The following is a 23,967-nucleotide window of genomic DNA, read 5'->3' as shown; positions in this document are numbered from 1 at the left end:
TGCCACCTATAGGAAGTAGCAATCCTAAAAGTCAATATCGACCCTTTAACAAGCCTTGTCACATGACTTGGGATAATAGCCAAAACCAAAATCTCAATTTGCAGACACTGTGTGCCTCATCAGTGCAAAGTATGAGATGGTATGGCTGGGTGAGAGGCGCCTGACTGGTATCCAAGGGGTAACACTTCTCTTTGCGGAGAAGGTGAGTCCTAAGTCATGTGACAAGTCTTGTTAAAGTGTCGATATTGACTTTTAGGATTGCTACTTCCTATAGGTGGCACTAGAGTTCTAGTTCTCTTCCTCTTTGAAGAGACAATTTGCATATTTCCTAGAGGATCATTGCGGCTTAAAAGTCTCCTCACCTTGACATGCTTAACATGTCACTCGCTACAAAATTCTGGCACATTTAGCTTAGTAAATCCATCCCACTTTTATATTCCTTCAGCACATGGAGGAAAAGGAGAAAAGAGAATTATAAAAGAAAGTCTGTGGTAGAAAGTGTCATTATTTTCAATTTCCAATCTATTCAGCTACATCTTTGCTAGTACAACCCCACTTTAATTATAAGGAATAAAAGCTTTTTCTAGCAGCACAACTTAGTTTTGTGGACTGTGTATTATGATTTCTATAGCTCCTGGAAAGTCTAGCTTGGACCCAGTGATCACAGTAGAAGGACTCAGAAAGAGATCTAGAGGGAACTCTGTTGAATCTGCTATAGAGCTAAAAGAAAAGAGATCTCGTACTCAAGAAGCAAAAGACATCAGGAGAGCCCAGAAAGAAGCCTCTGGATTTGTGGATCACAGCTCGTGCTCTACTCCTGTGAAATTCTCCAGCAGTCGGAACCGTCGGCCAGATATTGTGCTTGAGAAAGGGGAAGTTGTAGACTTCTCCTCCATGAGTTCATCAGACCGGACACCCATGACCAGTCCTTCTCCATCTCCTTCTTTGGATTTCTCTGCTCCGGATACACCAGCTTCTCTCTCTGCAACTCCAAGCCTGCTCTCTGAGGCTGATCTCATTCCAGATGTCATGCCACCCCAAGCTTTATTTCATGGTTAGTATGATTGTCCTCTGTAATAAGAATGAATCTTTTTTTATATGTCCTTCATTATGTTCAAAGTAAAAATGTCTACTGCTGAGACAAATGTTCCCCACCCTCTTGCAGAATGTTCTCGAATTATGAAAAACTGAATATAGGACAAGAATTGTGAGTGCAGCTCTGGAGGATAAAACAGGCTGTAACTTTCTTGGGATTAATACAAGATTAGTAATGCAATGTAGTTAAAGGGAACCTGTTAAACATGCACTCCTGTCTTTGAGTAGGAGGTTCTGAGCTTATTGATATTATGGTGTGTGGGAAAAGATTTAGTATGACTATTTTTTATTAATTTAAATACCTGTTCATCCTGGGCTCAGGAGTCCACTGGACAGTCCCAATCACTGATTAGCAGCCGTTCCTACATCGGCGTTCAGAGCGAGAGCTGTCACTCACTAAATAGGACCACCCACTGGACTCCTTAGCATAGAAAGAGCAGGGATTCCAAAGGGAAAAAAGGTATGCTTAATATTTTTCCACAAAACTGTACATCAATCTGCTCTATAAAATGATACTTGCAGATCAGACTCCACGGTTCAAGGCTACAGGCTCCCTTTATCAAAGGAATTCAACTTTTATGCATATTATATATAAGCTGTAAAATTATGGTCGCTGGTGAATAAATTCTGTAATAACTCAGGAACTGTTTTTTTCAGATTCTCGTCGTTTGTGTGTGTATATATATATATATATATATATGTGTGTATATATGTATATGTATATGTATATATATAAAGGGAACACTTAAACAACAGAATATAACTCCAAGTAAATCAAACTTCTGCGAAATCAAACTGTCCACTTAGGAAGCAACACTGATTGACAATCAATTTCACATGCTGTTGCGCAAATGGAATAGACAATAGATGGAAATTATTGGCAATTATCAAGACACACTCAATAAAGGAGTGGTTCTGCAGGTGGGGACCACAGACCACATCTCAGTACCATTGCTTTCTGGCTGATGTTTTGGTCACTTTTGAATGTTGGTTGTGCTTTCACACTTGTGGTAGCATGAGACGGACTCTACAACCCACAGAAGTTGCTCAGGTAGTGCAGCGCATCCAGGATGGCACATCAATGCGAGCTGTGGCAAGAAGGTTTGCTGTGTCTGTCAGCGTAGTGTCCAGAGGCTGGAGATGCTACCAGTAGACAGGCCAGTACACCATGAGACGTGGAGGGGGCCATAGGAAGGCAACAACCCAGCAGCAGGACTGCTACCTCCGCCTTTGTGCAAGGAGGAACAGGAGGAGCACTGCCAGAGCCCTGCAAAATGACCTCCAGCAGGCCACAAATGTGCATGTGTCTGCACAAACGGTTAGAAACAGATGGGGGTTGTGCTCACAGCCCAACACCGTGCAGGACACTTTGCATTTGCCACAGAACACCAGGATTGGCAAAGTTGCCACTGGCGCCAAGTGCTCTTCACAGATGAAAGCAGGTTCACACTGAGCACATGTGACAGATGTGACAGAGTCTGGAGACGCCCGTGGAGAGCGATCAGCTGCCTGCAACATCCTTCAGCATGACATTTTTTTGGAGGGCTGCACAGCCCTCCATGTGCTCGCGAGAGGTAGCCTGACTGCCATTAGGTACCGAGATGAGTTCCTCAGACCCCTTGTGAGACCATATGCTGGTGCGGTTGGCCCTGGGTTCCTCCTAATGCAGCACAATGCCAGACATCATGTGGCTGGAGTGTGTCAGCAGTTCCTGCAAGATGAAGGCATTGAAGCTATGAACTGGCCCACCCGTTCCCCAGACCTGAATCCGATTGAGCACATCTGGGACATCATGTCTCGCTCCATCCACCAACGTCACGTTGCACCACAGACTGTCCAGGAGTTGGCGGATGCTTTAGTCCAGGTCTAGGAGGATATCCCACAAGAAACCATCTTCAACCTCATCAGGAGCATGCCCAGGCGTTGTAGGGAGGTCATACAGGCATGTGGAGGCCACACACAATACTGAGCCTCATTTTGACTTGTTTTAAGGACATTACATCTAAGTTGGATCAGCCTGTAGTGTGTTTTTCCACTTTAATTTTGTGGGTGACTCCAAATCCAGGCCTCCATTGGTTAATAAATTTGATTTCCATTGATGATTTTTGTGTGATTTTGTTGTCAGCACATTCAACTTTGTACAGAGCAAAGTTTTCAATGAGAATATTTCATTCATTCAGATCTAGGATGTGTTATTTGAGTGTTCCCTTTATTTTTTTGAGCAGTGTGTGTGTGTATATATACAACCTGGAATTTCACAATTTTTTTGAGAGTTTTATTAGTACATGTACAGAACATGCCTACAGCTGTGAACATTTGGTTTTCTTTTTATTGTGAAGAAAACCACAAATAGGACAAAATTACCGAAAACTTCTGTGTGCATAAGTATTCACCCCCCTAAAATCAGTACTTTGTAGAGCCTCGTTTTGTGGCAATTACAGCTGCAAGTGGCTTTGGATAAGTCTCTATGAGCTTTCCACATCTTGCCACTGGGATTTTTGCCCATTCCTCAAGACAAAACTGCTCCAGCTCCTTCAAGTTAGATGGTTTCCTCTGGTAAAAACATCAATCTACAAGTCTGACCACAGATTCTCAATTGGATTAATGTCTGGGCTTTAACTAGACCACTCCAAAACATTTACCCGTTTCCCCTTAAACCACTGGAGTATTGCTTTAGCATTATGCTTTGGGTCATTGTCTTATTGGAAGTCTCAAATAACTGACTGACTGAAACAGGTTTTGCTCAAGAATATCCCTGTATTTCGCACCATCCATCTTCCCCTCGACTCGGAACATTTTCCCTGTCCCTGCTGCCGAAAACATGGTTTTCTTGGGGTGATGAGCTGTGTTGGCTTATTGTCAGACATAGGGTTTACCTTGGTGGCCAAAAAGTTACATTTTGGTTTCATCTGACCACAGCACCCTGCTCCATACATTTGGGGAGTCTCCCACATGTCTTTTGGCAAACTCAAAACAAGCCTTACAATATTTGTGTGTAAGTAAAGGCTTTTTTCTGCCCACTCTTTCATAAAGGCCACCTCTATGGAGTGTACAGCTTGTTGTGGTTGTATGGACAGATACTCCAGCCTCTGCTTGGGAACTCTGCAGCTCCTTCAGGGTTACCTTTGGTCTCTGTGCTGCTTCTCTGATTAATGCCATCCTTGCCCGGGCTGAGAATTTTGGTGGGCGACCCTCTCTTCGCAGCTTTGTTGTGGTACCATGTTCTTTCCATTTGGTGATAATGGATTTGATGGTGCTCCAGGGGATCATCAGAGATTGGGATATTTTTTTTTTATAACCCAACCCTGACTTGTACAATTTTTGTTCCTGACTTGTTTGGAGATCTCCTTGGTCTTCATGGTGTTGTTTGGTTATTGGTGCCTCTTGCTTAATGGTGTTGCAGCCTCTGTGGCCTTTCAGAAAAGGTGTGTATATACTGACAGACCATGTGACACTTAGATTGCACACAGGTAGAGTTCATTTCAGTAATAATAGTAATATTTGTATTTATATAGTGCCAACATATTCCGCAGCGCTTTAAAATTAAGTAGGGACATGTACAGACTATAAAAACAATGCAATGTAACACATTTCAACAGTTACAGGAGGTCCCTGCTCACAAGTTTACAATCTATAAGGAAATGGTGGGGGGACACAATAGGTAGAACTTGCTGTTATGTCCGGTCCTGCCATCATTATTATAATAAGGGTGTTCATATAAAGCTGCATTATCCAGTCATCAGCCAGCATATGTCTGGGGAGAGTTACCAAGTGCTATTGGCTGCATGGAGGATCTGGAGACAGATGAATAGGCAGGAGGAGATTATGATTAACATTTAGAACAAGGGAAAGGGGAGAGTTGGGTTAGTGAGTTGACATGATAGGCTTGTCTAAACAGATGTGTTTAAAGCACGCTTAAAAACATGGGAGCTTCATATTAGTCTGATCGTTTGGGGTAGTACATTCCAGAAAACTGGCACAGCACAAGAGAAGTCTTGGAGACGGAGGTGCGAGGTCCTGATTATGGAGGATGTTAGTCTTAGATCAGATGCAGAATGGAGGGCACGGGAAGGGTGATAGACAGACAGAAATGAGGAATGAGATATAGTGCGGTGCACAACTGTGGAGAGCTTTGTGAGTGAGAGAGATGAGTTTTTATTGTATTCTGTAGCGAATGGGTAACCAGGGCAATGGCTGGCACAGGGTAGAGGAGTCAGTGAAGTGGCTGGACAGAAAAACGACCCTGGCTGCTGCATTCAGGATGGATTGGAGAGGAGAGAATTTGGTTAGAGGGAGACCAATCAGAAGAGAGTTGCAGTAGTCCAGACGAGAGTGAATAAGAGCAACAGTAAGAGTTTTAGCAGTTTCAAAGGTGAGAAAAGTTCGGATTCTGGAGATTTTTTTTAAGGTGCAGGTGACATGAGCGAGTGAGCGATTGGATATGGGGAATAAAGGAAAGTTCTGTGTCAAATATGACCCCAAGACAACAAGTGTGTCGCTTGGGTGTTATGGTTGCACCACCCAAGGAAATTGCAAAGTCGTGTATAGGTAGGTTAGTAGAGGAAGGAAACGCAAGAAGTTCAGTTTTGGAGAGATTCAGTTTCAGATAGAGGGAGGACATGATATTAGAGACAGCAGAAAGACAAGCACTGGAATTTTGTATTAGAGAGGGGGTGAAGAAGTGTATAGCATGTGATTTATGAACCATGTGACTTATGAAGTTTTCATAGCCAAAGGGTTGAATACATGTGCACATGCCAATTTTTAGTTATTTCATCCCATAAATTTAATTTTCTCACTTTACCAACTTAGACTATTTAGTGCTGATGCATCACACAACAATCGAATTACAAAAATATTTAAGCACAGGTTGTAATGTAACAATATAGGTAAAAAGCCAAGGGGGTGAATACATTTGCAAGTCACTGTATGTGTGTATATATATCTCTGCAATAGTATTAATATACTTGTGTCATAATCTTTTTGTCGTTGCTGGTATTATTTGATGTGTTGTGCCATATGATGAATGTAACTAAAAACCCTTTGTCTATATTTGTGCCCCAGTTGTGGCTTAGGTCAACCATGAGGGTGATACGATAACTACTTGGCAGCATAACGTAGCTTGTGGTTGTCGTACTATTCCTTGCTAATCTTCATGATACCACTTCATAAAGTTGATCAAAAAGGTTTGCAGGTCCCTGACCCAGCGGCCATGTCGATAATTTGTGGCTACCAGACCAGAGCCCTACGAATCTTTTCTTTCCTGTTTTATCCCTGGCGCCTCTTCTGATTACCAGGCCCAGCGCAACATCATGCTTGTGTCATGCCGCACCGATGATGTCAGGCCAGCCTACTAATTTGAAGTGTGCACCGGAAATGCCTGAGGAGGACGTTCATAGGGCACTGGTCCGGCAGCCACAGACTAACCAATATGGTTGCTGGACTAGGGTACTGCAAGCCTTTTTGTCAAATCGAATAGTGATTTCCTGATTGAAATTGTTCCCGACGCTCTTCAAAGCATTGGTAATCTCTGTGGCCCTGCAAATGGTTCTAGTTATAATGGTTTCCATCTTCACACCATGTGAATGTGCAATATCCTGACTATGTTGCTAATCAGTCATTCTTGAAAGCTGGGAAATTAATTTCATTCCAATTTGATTTCAGATGATGAGGAGATGGATGCTGATGGTGTCATTGATCCTGGGATGGAATACTTACCTTCTCCTAACATCTCACACTCAGCCCCTATGTGTCCAAAGACTTTCAAGTCGTCTATACATGTGAAACAAGAAATAGAAAGTGAAGAGGAGAAACTGGACCGGGGGGAGGGTGAAGTGCACAAGGGCCCATCTGCGGATAGAGCCCGTGACAAGAGACGACCTCAACCCATAGAGAAGGATAAAAACAAAACTCCTCAGTACCACTCTATCAGCCTCTATGAGGAAAAGCTGCTCTTAAAGCGTCTGGAGGCCTGTCCCAATGCTGTAGCCGTGACTCCAGAAGCTCGGAGGCTGAGGCAGAAGCTGCTTGTCCGTAAAGCCAAGCGAGAAAGAGGTTTGCCCCTCTTTGACTTGGATCAGGAATTGAATGCCACTCTGATGCTTGTCGGAGGGGTTTACGGAGCCAGGGAAGGGTCTGTGTCTCGGCCAGTACCCACAGGGCCGGTGTACAGGGCGACAAGCAAGGACCTGCGAATCTTGGACAGATATCAGGTGAGTAGATGCTTGTGAACGAGTCTGTTTTTGGAGCAAACTTCATGTTTGAGAAACTCAGAACTAAGAATAAGTGAATGCGTTCAAATGGGAAGTTAGAGGGGAACTTTAGTAGGAAAGGGAGTTTATTATTACTTATTAGAATATCCTGCAGACTGCTTTACAAGCCATAAGATGCTGCGGCGTAAGTGTAGCTAAGCTACAGCGAGATCTGCGCTATTGAGATCAGCATAGACATCGCTATCTTGTAAAGCATTTTTGGTGTGCTTGATGAATGACTACCAGCACTTCTTTTTCCTTAGTTAGATCATGTTCTGCTTTGTCAATTTACACTTCTTTTTTGTTTCTGATAGACTGCAGTGCCTGCAACCAAAGGTGTCCGTCACTCCGCTATGCGTTTCTTGTATCGGCTTGGAGCAGCCGAAGATAAAGATGCCGACCTCAGCATAGTTAGTCCCTACACTGCTCGCATTCTGAAACCATACATAAGGTAAGGGTTTATAGTTACTAATCCTATTGCTTTACACATCAAAAAACATTTTCCATTCTGACAGAATTAGATTTCTATGTTAAAGAAAAGACTAGACTTGTCTTATAAGGTGAAGGATATAGTATTGTTAAATGAAAAATACCTAATAGCTAAGGAGGAAGAAGAAAAGCCCCTGTGTGTATCGCCCCGTCTGCGTGGAGCAGCGGTCGAACACATACTCCACTGCTCAGTTTATTGCCTATGGGACTGCTGGAGAAATCCAAGTACAGTGCACTTGTGTCTGCTAATCCCATAGACAATGAATGGAGCGGTGGTGGTGGCACTCTTTTCAGATGGCGGCTCTTCTGCAGAGCCCTGTTCTCGGGAACAGTGCGGTTCCAGTGGTGGATGCCCAATGATCGGCAATTTATCTCCTATCCAATCTATCTAATGATAAACGATACCTTGATACCTTGGTCCAATTCCTACAATTTTAGTTGTAAACACATGTCATACAGTTTTTATCTGGCTGCAAATCCCATGTAAGCTTAGTGCCGATACTAGTATTTTTCTACCTCTCCTGATCAAGGCGGGTTAGTGCTGTAAAGGCTATAGAGTTTATATGAGCCCATGTACATGTGCTCGGCTCTCTGAAAAGAGATGAAAAAGGCCAATCGGAACCAACAGGTCCTATTGCTGAGTTATGGCCGTCTGTCTCTCCATTCCAATATGACGCACACAAATTCCTACAAAAAAAAAAAGTTTTTTTTTTCTTTTCCGTATTATACATGTAGCAGAAGTTTGGCTTGTAGAAAATGATATATATGAAATATCCTTCCACTACATAAAAAAACAAACAAAACGAGCATGGTACTAAATGATCCTTGGCCCATGAGCTTTGTATGTTTCGGCACACTAATGTTATGATTCTGTCTTTACAGTTTAAGGAGCTTTTGTTTCCTTGTTGCTTTTGTTCTATGTTTTTTTCCCTATTCTTATTAACGCACAGAATGCTCGGTATGTTTCCAGATAAGCACATTGAAGGTGTGTTTACGAGAAGCAATGACGTTACCATTGCCTTTCCTGCTTGTTTCAGTCCTTATGTTGTACCATTGTGTCCTGTAAAATAGTAAAAGAATAGTAACAAATGTAAGTAGGAAAAAGGGGAGGATTTTTTTTTTTTTTTAATCCTTAAATTTTGCAGAGTGCTTACTGGTCTCCATTCTAGTCTTTGTTTACATGCTGTCAGCATAGTAGTATGTGGCTGCAGCTTATCACAAGTTTCAGCCTCGCATGCCATTATTTTGGCACCGCCTGTGAGGATGAGTTTGTGACAAATGAGGCCAGTGATTGGCTGCAGCCATCTACTGCCAGGATGCCATGTCGTTTCTTTGGTATGTAAACGAAGACCATTAGGGAACCACCAGAGCACTGACACTGGAACCCCCAGGGATTTAAAAGGTTAGTATTGTGGATTTTTTTGATTGATTTTAAATATGTATTTTAAGCATTATAGCTAACAAATGTCAATCATAACGGTGAACTATGTTATACTCACATGGGCAAAATTGTTGGTACTACTCTGTTAAAGTAAGAAAAATTCACAATAGTCACTGAAACGACTTGAAATTGACAAGTTATTTTATTTTTAAATTTACCAAAAATCAACCAAAAAAATCAGACATTGCTTTTGAATTGTGCTTCAGTAGAAAAAAAAAAAATAAAACTGTGGAGGTTTAACCAATTTAAGATACACTAGGTAACTGCTCTCCTCCAAATTAAAGATGTCTGAGTGCATGCAGAGAAGCTAATTAGCCAAATCTGCTAATCTGGTTGAAAAACTTCACTCAGAGACTGAACCACGTGAAATGGCATACTTTATTATGTAGACATGGGGTTATATAGTATTCTACTTCTAGGTGGGATTAGTAAAATTCATTGCTCTTTCTGATAGCTTGGCACATTGCAATTTGCTCATCCATGTATCTCTTGGCCTCAGTAACACCTTAGGAATTCTGATGGGAGGGCTGAGTTCGTCTCTCAGCGCATGAATCTCTCTGTTATCAGCCATACACATGCATACGTCATCCCCAAGAAATCATTTAGTTGTTCATGTCTACAATAAGAAAAGAAACTGTTAGTTATATATTCATTAACTATTAACATAATCCATGTGCATATACACATTTGCATACATACATACACATAGATTATTCCATCATCTCTTTATTAATTCACACTGATTAGGTAATCTATTAAAAGAAACTAATTGATTTTCTATAATATATATATTTTACCTCGACAAAACAAGTTAATGAAAATGATGGTACTCTTAGAAAAGTTTGAAAATAATATCACAATAGGGACATATGAAACTAAGGTGTGTCTTGTAATTAGCATCACAGTTGTCTACAGACTTGTAATCAGTCAGTCTACCTATTTGAAGGGTGAAAAGTAGTCACTGTGCTGTTTGGTATCATGGTGTGTACCACACTGAACATGCACCAAAGAAAACTAAGGAGAGAGTTGTCTCAAGAGATTAGAAAGTTATAGATAACCATGTTAAAGGTAAAGGCTACAAGACCATCTCCAAACAACTTCCAAAGAGATTAGAGGTGAACTCCAAGGTCAATGTACATCAGTGTCAGATCACACCATTTGTTGCTGTCTTGGTCAAACTGAACTTCATGGAAGATGACCGAAGAGGAAACCACTGGTGAAAGAAAATCACAAAAAAGCAAGACTGTAATTTACCAAAATGCAGATTGACAAGCCACAAATCTTCTGGGAGAATGTCCTTTGGACAAATGAGACAAAATTGGAGCTTTTTGCAAAGTCACATCAGTTCTATGTTCACAGATGCAAAAATGAAGCATAAAAAGAATAGAACATTGTAAGAACATTGTACCTACTGTGAAGCATGGAGGAGGCTTGAATATGTTTTGAGCCTGCTATGCTACATCTGGTACAGGGTGTCTTTAATCTGTTCAGAGTACAATGAAATCTCAAGACTATCAATGCATTTTGGAGATAAATGTGCTGCCCAGTGTCAGAAGGTTGGTCTGAGTCGCTGGTCATGGGTCCTCCAACAGGATAATGACCCAAAACACAGCTAAAAACATCCAAGAATGGCTGAGAGCAAAGCATTAGACTACTCTGAAATGGCTTCTATGATGCCTGATCTAAATCCTATTGAACATCCGTGGAAATAGTTAAAACCTGCCGTCTGGAGAAGGCGCCTTCACATCTGAGACATCTGGAGCAGTCTGCTCATGAGGAGTGGGCAAAATACCTGTGGACATGGGCAGAAGTCTCTTTGAGAATTACAGAAATCGGTTGTTTGCAAAGATTGCCTCAAAAGGTTGTGGAACAAAATATTAAGATAAGGTTACCAGCATTTTAGTCCACGCCATTTTCATTAGTTTGCTTTTGAATTGAGGTAAAAATTTAAAAGACAATGTCTGATTTTCATTAGTTGATTTTCAATAAATTTAAATAGAAAATTACTTTTGTCAGTTTCAAGTTATTTCAGTGCCCATTGTGGGTTTTTGTTACTTTAACGGAAGGGGAACAAAAATTTTTTGTATAAGGCTTTTTTCATGTCTCGTTCAGAGGCTTGCTTCAACACCTCCGCTGAACCCCACCTACCCTATTATAAGTCTGCTATAGTAACAATTTGTTGACAGAAGATTTCATGTCCTTCTTTTAATGACTGCCAGCCTAAAAGGGTTGTTTTAGATTCAAAAGAGGTTGGCTTATTGATTATTATTATTTTTTGTTATTTAAAAACATGTCATTATTGTCCCTGGGCTGTCTGGTATAAAAGCACTTATCGTTTACTTTGAAGGAATATCACCAGAAAATGACTTTGTTTAAACTCCTCCCAACGGAGTAAGCCCAGGCGATTTTGCGTTCAGAGGCCGCGCGAGTGACCGTCGCTAGGTGTCAGTTCATTCTGACAGCTGACACCCGTCACTCTGTGCCACCCCGAACTTTAACCCCCTAAATGCTGCGATCGCAACATTTAGCAGGCATGCAGAGCGAGGGAGCCCCCTCTGCTTTCCGATCATTGCCATTGTGACCCGATGTCGCCATGACAACAACAAAATGAGACAAAACAATGAGGCAAAAAATTATGCTTTATCATCATACTGCCGAACAAACAGTGGAATAAAACGTGATCAAAAAGACTAATGTAAATAAAAATGGTACTGCTGAAAGTGTCATCTTGTCCCGCGAAAAAACAAGCCGCCATACAGCTCTATCAGAGGAAAAGTTATAGCTCTCAGAATAAAGCGATGCTAAAAGAATTATTTTTTATAAAATAGTTTTTATTGTATAAAAGCGCCAAAACACAAAATAACTTTATAAATGTGGAGTCGCTGTAATCGTACTGACCCAAAAATAAAGCTGCCTTATCAATTTTGCCACACACGGAACAGCATAAAAAACCCCTGTAAGGTAGCTACCAGACATATAGTTGATGGGAGGTAAGTATCACCGGATTGTTGTCATCTGTGATGTAATCCTGGAGTGTTGTTCTAGTGCACATAGCATTAAGAGGATTGTTTGCATCAGGGCCAGGTTTTGCGGGCAGCCTGAAAGAGGGGCAGATCTGGCTGCCCACATACCTCACCTCTGGGTATGGGTAAGAAGTTAAAACGGAGTCCGTTGTTTGACACATGGTCTGTGTGTGTGGAGGGAAAAGACCTCCTGTGTGATATCCAGACTGAGCCAGTCAACTGGATGCTATCCAGCCTGTGTGACCACAGGACTGGCTAACCAAAGACTTTGTTGACTATTTTCTTTGTTTTGCCTGCACTGAAGGCTGTTTATTTTTCGTTCTGCTTGTGACGGTTTCCGAAGTAATGAACTGGCATGGACGTTTAAATGGAAACTCTTCCTGTTTTGCCTCCCGACACACCCAAGTGAGTAGCATTCCCTAAAATGGTTTAGATCCGACAGTGTCAGTCTTTTTAGGCGTACATAAAAGTGACGTCGGCCACAGTTTTTTGCACTTCTGAAAAGAAGGACAACGCTGAACAGAGGCCAGACGGAGTCCAGAGTAACTCTGCTGCCTCATTATAGTGAGTGGATCCCTTTGGGGTTTCATCTGAATCACGTCCCTCAAAGATTTAGATGGAAACCCTGATGTAAGTGCTTAGCATAGGGCGCTGGATAAATGTGATCCAAAATGTTATGTAAAATGTTCCCAATAAAAGCTTCAACTCAATCCACAAAAAAAGCCGTCACTCAGGTCTGTCTTCTGTCAATGGAAATATATGGGCTTCCACGTTACTGGTAGTATAAAGGCTCTGGAAAAGCAAAATGTTCCTTGCCCCCCAAATCGAAATGCCCCTCTCCAGCCCGAGCCCCAGTGTGCCTAAACCGCCGTTAGCGTCCCTTCAATGTACTGGGCACTTTAACGTACTGGGCACTACAAGGGCAGTTTGCAATTTTAATTCTGCAACATCCTCTGCTGCTTGTTTTTGGAAAACACCAATGGAGTCAAAGTCGTCACTACACCTGTATATAAATTCCATGAGGGGTATAATTTCCAAAATGGGGTCACTTGAGGAGGGATTCTGTTCTTCTAGCACTTGGGGGCTCTATATATGGAGTCCACAAACTATTCTAGGAAAATCTGACCTCCAGGAGGCAAATAGCGCTCCGTCCCTTCTGAATCTCGCCGCGTGGCTAAGCAGTACTGTACAGCCACATAAGGTGTATGTCTGCATTCAGCATAAATTGTGAGACAATTTTTAGTGACATTTTTACCCATTTTCCTGTGTGAAAACTTATAATCTGGGGCTAAAACAACATTTTTGTGGTAAAAATGTAATTATTTTTTTTTAACTGCCCAATGGTGTAAAATCCTGTGACCCACCTGTGGTGTCAATATGATCACTGCACCCCTAGATGAATTCATTGAGAGGTGTAGTTTTAAAATGGTGTCTCTTACGGGGGTATTCTGCTGTTCTGGCACCTCAGAGGCTCTGCCATTGTGACATGACACCCTCAAACCAGTCCAGCAAAATCTGAACTCCAATATGGCGCTTCTTCCCTTCTGAGCTTTACACTGTGCCTCAAAATTAGTTTTCGACCACATATGGGGTATGCTAACCTTGTGAAAATGAAAAAATTTGGGGCTAAAACAATGTGTGAGGGAAAAATATATCACAATTTTTTTAAAATTCTTGTGATCCTGTAACATGATTGAAAAAAAAAAATGTCATTTTCCTGCCCTGACAGTTTCCCTTTAAATGGGTATGAGCGACAATATCAAACAGGGCCCATGGCCAAAAGAGGTGCTATTTTTTGGCAAAAATATAGACTTTTTTTATACTCCTTCACAAACCTTTGGATGTAGACTGTAAATTGTGCCGTAATAAGAGAGCAATTGTACAAATGTACTTAGCATCTGGACAGTGCAAAGTTTTTGAAGAAAGGCAGTATTATTTTAGTTTTTTATTTATTTATTTTTTTTTTTTAATCGATTTTTCTTTCTTTCTCTATCAGACGTGACTATGAGACCAAACCGTGTAGACTGCAGCTTTTGGCACAAATCAGGGCTTATGCCCACAGAAATGATCCCAGCTGGGAAGCAGAACCACAGTCCCCCATTGACTATAGCTATGTCCGACCAGGCCACGTCCCCACAATAAACTCCATATGCCATGAATTTTTCTGGCCAGGTAAGGAAGCAATGTAACCTATATATTCTGATACTCATGTTTTTAAAGCTTACAAAAGTGCATTTGCATTTCTTGTGATTCTGAGCTCAAATTTCTTAGTATCTCCTGCTGGCTCAAAGTTTGTTCATAGTTTGCCTTGGTAATGGGCACTTTTGAAGTCTATTGAAGGTGACATATTTTAAATATTATACAAGGAAAGGCATTGCATTATATGAGCTGAGCTGAGCTGTGCGCTCCTGTCCCCTGATCTGTGCATTGTTCAGGGGTCTATAAACTGATTGGTGGGGTCTTAGGCCACAAACCCTTAGAGGGTTTGTCAACTACTTGGACAACTCCTTGAACTAAATGTTTGGCCCCGATAACATAAAAAAAGCTTATTCCCACCCCCCGTGCTAGCGCTGTTCCCACGGTGTCGGCACTTACGGTCCCGGGGCTTCCGTGCGGTTGTTGTGACACGTGACCCAGGCTCCCAATCAGCGCTGGTTTCACTGTCTCCGCCTTTGGACGAATTGAACATGAATAGAAAGTCCGGGCTGCAGCTGATCTGTCTTCCTCTTCATGTTCAATTCGACAGGTGGGGACAGTAACACCAGCGCTGACTGAGCACATGTCACAACAACAGCAGCACGGGAGCCCCGGGGAGAACGAGTGCCGACACCATGGGAACAGCATCGGCACGGGAGGTGAGTATAAGCTTTTTTTTTTTTTTTATCGAGGCCAAGCGTGGGGTATGACAAGGTGTTGTCCAAGTAGTGGACAACTTCTTTAATGCTGTGTTAACACATTTAGGACTTGCAATGCAAATTTACAGCAATTTACACTACAGTACAAGTGACTGGGTTTTCAAAGCCCAATTTATACATTGTGGGTAAAACTACATTGTGAGTATGCTGCGGATTCTTTTGCTAATTTTCATAGCAGACTTCACCCCATACAATTAAGTGAACTGCTGTAGGGTGAAATCCACAACTAAATACACCATGAAATCCACAGGTAACATGTGCTGATTTTACCGGGGATTCACTGCCGATTTGTAACCAAATCTGCAGCGGAAAGTTTCCACAACATGAACATGGCCTAAAGCGTCTTTTTTGACTTGTTACAATGGCATGTCAGAAGTTTTGATCATCAAAGATCTAGATGCTGGGAATAATCACTAAAACTAAAGGGTTCTGTTACTATTTGTTTCTGATGACTTCTGCCCAGCTGAGCCCTTCTGCCCCTTCGCCTTAGTGATCTTTGAGGGATATCTGCACCCAAACATCCACTGATCACATTTTTGACATATCACTATGACATGAAAAAAAAAATTTGTATAAACTGCGAGTTTCTCATTAATCAGAATGATGATGTGACACGTTCTTATATTTCTAGGTATTGATGTTTCGGAGTGTTTGCAGTACCCGGATTTCAGTGTGGTGGTCCTTTACAAAAAGGTTATTATTGCCTTTGGTTTCATGGTGCCCGATGTCAAATACAACGAGGCCTATATTTCTTTTCTGTTTGTCCATCCGGAATGGAGGCGAGCTGGCATAGCCACATTTATGATCTACCACCTTATTCAGGTAACCAATGAGTCTTATGATGGTACCATGTTCGTCAGAACTCAGATTGTCTACATTCCACTGTAAATTTGACTGACACATTAGGCACAACAAATCTTTATATATTAAACCTTCTGAAAGAAGAAGTGGCCTCAAGACCATATCAGACGTACCTGAAAAAGTGAGAAGTGAAAGTGTGATTCTTGAAGACAACGTGGTAACATTTTCTCTAAGTCTGATGCCCTGTTCACACTATATTCACATTTTCGGGAAAGAGTCATAGGGGCGGTTCTAGTTCTCTGACGAGTCACACTGGGCTGTTCTCTCTTGACTTGATTGAGATCCCAGAGTCCTATATACTTCATTACAAGCACTGACTGAGTATGCAGACAACGTTTTAGCCCCTATCTAGTTCTTCATCCCATCCGTAGTCCTTTATGAACAGAAAAATATCATGTAGGTAAAGCAGTATGATTTAGGGCCAGCATGTAGGAAAAGCAGTATGGTTTAGGGCCAGTATTGTGATGTAAGGGGTCCAGGCATACAGGGTGAGTTAGGGTATTTCCAGGGTATAATAGTCCAGGACCCTTTGCTGCATTCTGCTTGTAATCCTACCCGCCTTGATGTTTTCCATAATCATTGTGTGCAGTAGGATTATTTAGATTTTTCATGCAGCTGTTGATTATGCCATAAATGTCTTGGATCTGTTCTGTTTTTCTGCCACTTAAATTATTATTTTATGAAATAAAGGTTTCTTCTGCATCTAAAATCTAAGCTCCTTACATTTTGTTTTCCTTCTCGACAGACCTGCATGGGGAAAGATGTGACCCTACACGTTTCTGCCAATAATCCGGCAATGCTCCTCTACCAGAAGTTTGGATTCAAGACTGAAGAGTACGTCTTAGATTTTTACGACAAGTACTTTCCAATAGACAGTAAGGAATGTAAACACGCTTTTTCACTGCGGCTAAGAAGGTGATCACATGGACGACCATGATGGCTTTGGTTTTTTGCTTTTTATCACCAAAAATGGTTTAGGACATTTTTGAAGCAGCAGTGGCCTCAAGGCCTGTGTAACAAATTGGAAAAAAAAACAACTGCTTTTAGCATTAGGGAATATTCTCAGTTTTTTTTTTTTAATCTAGAATCTGCTCCAAATCCACACGAAAAACCACTTCAAATGCTCTTTCAATAAGCTTCCTAATCATTTCAGCGGGGAAGTAAAATTGCTCCGAAATTAACTATTGAATCAACTGAAGGAGAAAAAAAATGCAACGGAAAAAAAATTTCAAAAACCTACATGAAAAATATGTATTTTTTTTTTAAACTATGTATTTTTTTTCAGGAAAAAAAACACCTACTAAAACTCTGTGTGAACATACCCTTACGGGTACAGCTCTTCTCTTGCTGGGATTTCTCGCGTGGACAGCGGTTATTCTCTGCAATCTTCCTAGCAGCATCTGATACTGTGCCTGACGTGAATTGTTCAGTAGACGCAGCAGATTATTGACCTGTAGAACAATTTATTTGGAAACCAATTTTGTTAAACAATACAAAAAAATATATATCTTATTGCTAAGCTGACATTGCACGTTCCTCATAAGGTGTGAATCTGCTATTTCCTTCCTTTGCCAAACCCACAAATTACATGAACTACATAGTAAAATTATGGCGAGACCCTTCACTGGCGAGACCCTTCACTGACGAGGCCGTTCCTGCAGCCATAATTATTCTATTTTTTTCTCCAACATAAGATGTTGGCAACCTCTTTCTGCGTCTAGGGGGCCGATATGTACATCGCTGTGTAAATCCTATTAACCTGATATTTAATCCTCTATTTCTATGGGGGAATTGAAGATTTGTGCTATGGCAGATATGAAGTTGCAGAAAATAGGCTGATCATCTGTACACCACCATATAGTAATAGTTAGTGGGGGCTACAAACCTGTATATTTTATGGCTATTATTAGCCAATTTCCATGTAATGATTTGGTTGTAAAGAAGTTCCCCCATTATCACAAGCACCCATTTAGGTATATCTATGGCTAGAACCTAGATGGGATTACATGGCACATTTTTATGTTTTGTCTCTACAACAGATTATTTATGTGAATATTCTCAATATAAGGAAATGTTGTCTGTTTGAGCCAAACTAATGTGACTGTTTGCCAACAGCTTGATCCAGGCTGAATTTGCATTGAATTAGCACCATAGAATATAAATTCACATAACTGGATATATGAGTGATGCTGCCCCTTCTGCTCATCCATAGAGGTCCCAGAGGTTGGAAGCGCATATTGATTATGAAGATTGATAGCCTAACCTTAGGATAGACCATCTAATTGAAAATCCTGGGAATACAATTCAATACAATTAATGGGAATTAGGTTTTTGTTTTCCAATCTGGGGGCTTCATAAAGTATGAGCAGAGACCCTGATTTCAACACTATCACTTGCTGGGCTCCGTGCTGTAGTTTTGATAAAACACTGTATTATTAGTCCTCTTATTAAAGGAAACCTGTCAGGTTTTGCAAGGGCCTAAAACTGCCACCAAAATCATAGAGCCCTGTTCACATGTTTTTAATAAAGTGTGTGGTGTGAGAAAACTGGCAAAAAAACTTTTGCTTTGTCACTAAATAGCCAGGACTAGTCCAGCGGGTGTCTATTCTCCTAGACCAGTCCCAGCCTCGGGTGATGTAATCATGCCCTCTTGGCTTGACTGACATCATCTTCACTGTCCCTCCTTATAACGTGAGCGCAGGACGTTGTGCACCTGCTCAAGAGCTCCTGCCCTGATGTTATGATGGGGAACAGTGAAGAAGATGTCAAATATGCCAAAATGGTGTCATTGCAGCACCTGAGGCCGGGACTGGTCTGGGAGAATAGACGTCCCAGCAGACTTGTCCTGGCTAATTAGCCAGTGGCTTTAGTGCTCAGTCTCCTGCTTTTAGTCTTGTGGGCTTCAGTATCATACTGCATTTTCATGGCTGATTCATGTTTTAAAGATTTTTATTTTACTAGCCAGCACCCCAGCCCAGACTACATTTAAAACTAATGTAGTACGTAAGTGCAGAATATTGTGTGATTGGTCATTTTTTTATGAGGTTCAAAATATTACTGCATATGTGGGATTTTACTCTGGACATAGACCTGATTGTCATATTTATTAATCTTGAGGTTTATGAATAATCGATTGAGGCTTCTTCATTTCAATTCAAGTTCTTGGGTCAAGTGTCCATTGTGAAAAACCTAAAAAGTGTTCCTATAAGTTATCACCTGTACATTGGATGGGCGATAATAGCTAGATTAGTGGGGTTTTCTGTCTGCAGAGACTCCCGACTAGTTACAAGGACGCTGGTCTTAGGTCTCATGCTCTATTCAATGTCTGTGGGACTGCTGAAGATTGAATGAAGCAACAACACACATGTGAGACCATCCCTCCATTCTGGTGGCCAGTCTAGGCCAGAGTGGGCTTCCACCATCCTAGCTACGATCGTCTATCTTAGTGGGAGCCACTTTCAAGCATTTCCATGTTACTACAGACACATTCGCTGTGGATGTTGATGAAATGTCCTCTTATTTGGGGACTTGTGTTCAAAGTTAATAAATTAATTTGTTTACTTTTGTAAAACCTTCGGCTTTTGTGGTTCATTGTGCGTTTTGTGCATCTTTTTCATTCAGAAATGGACCAAAAAATAGAGATTTATGATGTAGCGAAACGTTTTTTTTTTTTTTTTTGTGTGTGGATGTATGAAAAGATTCAGGAGCCATGTCGTACTGATCTATAATAGGGATCGCATTACTTGCTTTGTCCCCTTATTATACCTCTGATTTTAGATATATAACAAAAGTATTCAATGTTTCAAAGGGGGAAGACGATGACTTATGAAGGCAGCACATGGAGAACGGGAGCAGAATATGGAGTTGTGTGGTCACATAAAAGGATGGCACAATTATTTGTATAGACAAATATAATAAAATTTAAAAAATTCACTGATTGGGTCTCAGCAGCCAATCTACAGCCTTAAAGGGGTTGAAGAGTCCATTAGTGTAGTTTTATTGCTAAAATGTTGGAATTACTTGAGGTATTTTATTAGATTTTCCATTTATTCTACATTTCAAAATTGCTCAAAATTGAGCTTTTAATGTTTCACCATTTCTGCACACATTAAGTTTCTTGCATTTTTTTCAAAAATACACATCATTAAAAACTCACCAAAATCTCATTGTGGGAATGTACCTAAAATGCCTCATTGTTCTCCCACTGCTGCTGTTTGGGCATCCTGTTTCCGCTTCTGTGTGATGACTGTCACTTGAGCTGGCTGGATAATCATGCGATGCTACATGTCCAACATAGTGATATGGATGATACTTCATCACGCAGGAGTGTAAACGTATGTGGCCGGGGACCAGCAGTTGTGACATAGATTTCTAAAGTATATTAAAAATGTCATTTTTTGCATTTAAGGAGAACCGGACAGCTAATACATGCTCCCTGATTCCCGGGCAGCATTTATCAGGCACTGGCTGCGTAATGTCAGCTTTGTATGTTTGACTCTGAAACGCTGCGGCATTTCAGAGAAAAACACACTTTAAAAGCCGCTGCCAGAGGGTGGGGAGAAGCTGCCATGGACCTGCTTGACTACTCTCCAGCGTGGCTGGGTCCCCGGCGGCTTCTCTCCACCCGCTGCCAGTGACTAACAGTTCTCTCCCTATACACTTGTATAGGTAGAGACTTGTTACTCCAGGCGAGTGGGCCGGAGAAGCTGCCAAGCACCCGTCTGTCCAACTAGTCCTGTCCCTAAATCTTAACAGCTAATTTACAACCGTTGATTTCTCTGGAATAAGACATCAGATCGCAGATACCATGTTATTCAGCTTCCTATGACCTACATGCCCATATAGACGGCTTAGGAGGGCTGATCCTACTGACAGATTCAGTGTAAGACTTTTTAATGTTCGGAGTTTCTTTTTTATTCTTGGAAACCCGTAATATAGCAGTATATTGACATATTAAGGAGCTCTTTCCTGTTATGTAATCAGAACATGTTGGGACCAATTCATAGTGTACACCATTTTTCTGGCTTAAAACTGCTTGATGTGTCATAAACTTTTTGCCCACCTCGTATTTAAACAAAGTAATGCTGACTTTTGGTGGTTTTCACCTATCTTGACTAGCTTCACCTACTTTTTGAAAAGTGGTCAGAGATTTACCTTAAGGGAACGTGATCGAGGGCAGATTATTATTTATTATTATTATTATTATTATTATTATAGCGTCATTTATTCCATGGTGCTTTACATGTGAAAAGGGGTATACATAATAAAAAACAAGTACAATAATCCCGAACAATACAAGTCACCGACTGGTGCAGAAGGAGAGAGGACCCAGCCCGTGAGGGCTCACAGTCTGCAATAACAAATTCATTCTAATTCACGCCACAAAAGTGGAAAAAAGTGCATCAGAAATATACATCCCTTGTGGTGGTGCATTAAATTCATTACAAAGAACACTCTTCTAAATGAACTTGGTGCATCTTACTCCAGCCCACTCTTCACTGGCAGGTAAAACGCCATTCTTGATGAATTTGGACCTTTATGTTTAGAGACTTCTTGTTTTATTTAATGGGAAGTGCAGCCAGTAAGGAAATTGGGTTGAAAAGTCATAGGATATAAAGGTTCATGTATTAGTTTCAAGTGGTCAGCGAGGCATGTATTGATCAAGATGTAAGAGGAAGTGACCCGTTCCACTTGAGTGCCTGGCAGCTCATCTCACTCCAGGGTTGTTCTTCTAAAGACACAAGACAATTTCGCAGCAAAGAATTAGTACTGAGCCCACACAGCAGCAAGGTAAGAACAAATTACACACATTTATTCAGAATAGAAAGGCACCAAATGCATATTGCATGGAATCAAGGCAGATCATTTCTGGATAAAATAATCATGATTAGAAAAAGAGCAGATAGGTTCATCATTTGAAATCTCTGATCAGAACACATCCAGACTGATGTTCTTTGGCTTGGTGAGCTTGTCCAACATACCCTGCCCCAACTTGGAGGCAAAAAGTGAGGAGATTTGGTCATTTCCGCTCTTCAGGGCCAAGTCATAGGCGGTCATCCCTTTATCATTTTTCTTTTTAATACTTGCATTGCACCTGAACAAAAATAAGAAATGATAGTAATATTTCCTCAACACATCGTAGGAGACTTCATATGTGAAAACACTCTCGGAGATCACAAAGGCGTGAATCTATCTAGCCTTGAAAATCCAGGAATTCTGCAAAGGTTATGACATGCAATCTGGATTAGCGCCTACAGTAGTGTTCAAAATAATAGCAGTCCAAAATATCTAACCAGATTAATCACTGTTTTTGGTATAAATGACCACATGTCAAACAATTTACCAGTTGGTGCAGTAGATTCTAAAAAAAATGAACAGACTCAGCATTCATGATCTGCATGTTTTTGAGTCTGTGTATATGAATAACTGATTGAAAGGGGGTGTTAAAAATAATAGCAGTGTGGAGTTCAATTAATGAGGTAAATCATTCTGTGAAGAAACAGGTGTGAATCAGGTGGCCCTTATTTAAGGGTGAAGCCAGCACATGTTGTACATGCATTTCTCCTTGAAAGCCTGAGAAATATGGGTCGTTCGAGACATTGTTCAGAAGAACTGCGTACTTTTATTAAAAAGTTAATTGGAGAGGGTAAAACTTCTAAAGAAGTGCAGGCAATGATGGGCTGTTCAGCTAAAATGATCTCCAATGCTTTAAAATGGAAAGCAAACCCAGAGAGACGTGGAAGAAAATGGAAGACTACCATTCGAATGGATCAAAGAATAGCCAGAATGGCAAAGGCTCAGCCAATGATCAGCTCCAGAATGATCAAAGACCATCTCAAGTTAGCTGTGAGTACTGTGACAGTTAGAAGACGCCTGTGTGAAGCTAATCTCTTAGCAAGAAGTCCCTGCAAAGTCCCACTGTTATAAAAAAAGATGTGCTGAAGCAGATACAATTTGCGAAAAAACACATCAAAAGGCCTAAAGAGAAATGGAGACACATTTTGTGGACTGATTAAAGTAAAATTGTACTTTTTGGGTCCAAGGGCCGCAGACAGTTCGTCAGACAACCACCAAATTCTGCATTTAAGCCACAGTACACTCTGAAGACAGTGAAGCATGATGGTGCAAGCATCATGATATGGGCATGTTTCTCTTTCTATTGTGCCGGACCTATTTGCCGCCGCATACCAGGGATCCTGGACCAGTTTGCATATATTAAAGTACTTGAAGAGGTCATGTTCCCTTACGCTGAAGAGGATATGCCCTTGAAATGGGTGTTTCAACAAGACAATGACCCTAAAAACACTAGTAAATGAGCAAAATCTTGGTTCCAGTCCAACTAAATTGAGGTTATGGAGTGGCCAGCCCAATCCCCGGACCTTAATCCAATAGAACACGTGGGGCGACATCAAAAATGCCGTTTCTGAAACAAAGCCAGCAAATGGCAAAAAATTGTGGGATGTAGTCAAAGCATCCTAGGCTGGAATAAGGCTATGTGCCCACAATGCAGAATTGATGCAGATTTTTCCTGAGCGTTTCTCCTCCCAGTGGGGTCCTGTGTCATCGGCATCCTGCGGTGTTCTGAAAGGACCTGCGTTGACGTCATTTAGTCAGCTGACAGGTCACACGACCGCCGACGTCAGTGGTCACGTGACCATCACATGACTAAATGACGTCACCGCAGGCCCTTTGAGAACACCTCGGGACGCAGAGGACAGAGCACCCCACCGGAGAGGAGACCGGGGGCCACCATAGAGGTAAGTATAATGTTTTTTTTCTTTTTTTTTACGTTTTAATTCTTTTTTTTTTTTTTTTAACTAATGGTACCCAGGTCGGATGAGAGTCTCCTCTTCTCCAGACCCGGGTACCGTCCGCGCATTGAACCGCATAAC

General features: G+C 41.3%; 2 protein-coding genes across 7 annotated transcripts in view; one reads left to right on the top strand and one right to left on the bottom strand.

Moving 5' to 3' along the window:
* The window catches only part of KAT14 (lysine acetyltransferase 14), a 35,894-nt gene extending 16,248 nt beyond the window's left edge, over positions 1–19,646 (top strand). Inside the window, exons 5-10 of one of the 3 annotated variants that reach the window (XM_073672481.1) lie at positions 632–1,054; positions 6,760–7,307; positions 7,661–7,797; positions 14,296–14,471; positions 15,846–16,036; positions 16,821–19,646. In XM_073672481.1, coding sequence (XP_073528582.1) covers positions 632–1,054; positions 6,760–7,307; positions 7,661–7,797; positions 14,296–14,471; positions 15,846–16,036; positions 16,821–16,994 — 1,649 coding nt within the window. In that variant the 3' untranslated portion in view covers positions 16,995–19,646. Of the gene's footprint in view, positions 1–631; positions 1,055–6,759; positions 7,308–7,660; positions 7,798–12,642; positions 12,705–14,295; positions 14,472–15,845; positions 16,037–16,820 lie in introns of those variants that run through there. The other 2 variants (XM_073672483.1, XM_073672484.1) reach the window with 2 other exon arrangements.
* Positions 19,647–21,287: 1,641 nt separating this feature from the next.
* The window catches only part of DZANK1 (double zinc ribbon and ankyrin repeat domains 1), a 72,314-nt gene continuing 69,634 nt past the window's right edge, over positions 21,288–23,967 (bottom strand). The window contains exons 21-22 of one of the 4 annotated variants that reach the window (XM_073672477.1): positions 22,057–22,169; positions 21,288–21,806 (exon numbers count right to left, since the gene is read on the bottom strand). In XM_073672477.1, the coding sequence (XP_073528578.1) occupies positions 21,736–21,806; positions 22,057–22,169 (184 nt within the window). In that variant the 3' untranslated portion in view covers positions 21,288–21,735. Of the gene's footprint in view, positions 21,807–21,866; positions 22,170–23,967 lie in introns of those variants that run through there. The other 3 variants (XM_073672476.1, XM_073672478.1, XM_073672479.1) reach the window with 3 other exon arrangements.

Source organism: Phyllobates terribilis, unplaced genomic scaffold (assembly GCF_046119375.1).
Source record: "Phyllobates terribilis strain yellow unplaced genomic scaffold, ASM4611937v1 Scaffold_3__8_contigs__length_932513732, whole genome shotgun sequence".
NCBI classification, from domain to species: domain Eukaryota; kingdom Metazoa; phylum Chordata; class Amphibia; order Anura; family Dendrobatidae; genus Phyllobates; species Phyllobates terribilis.
This window is presented reverse-complemented; position numbering and strand designations above follow the sequence as displayed.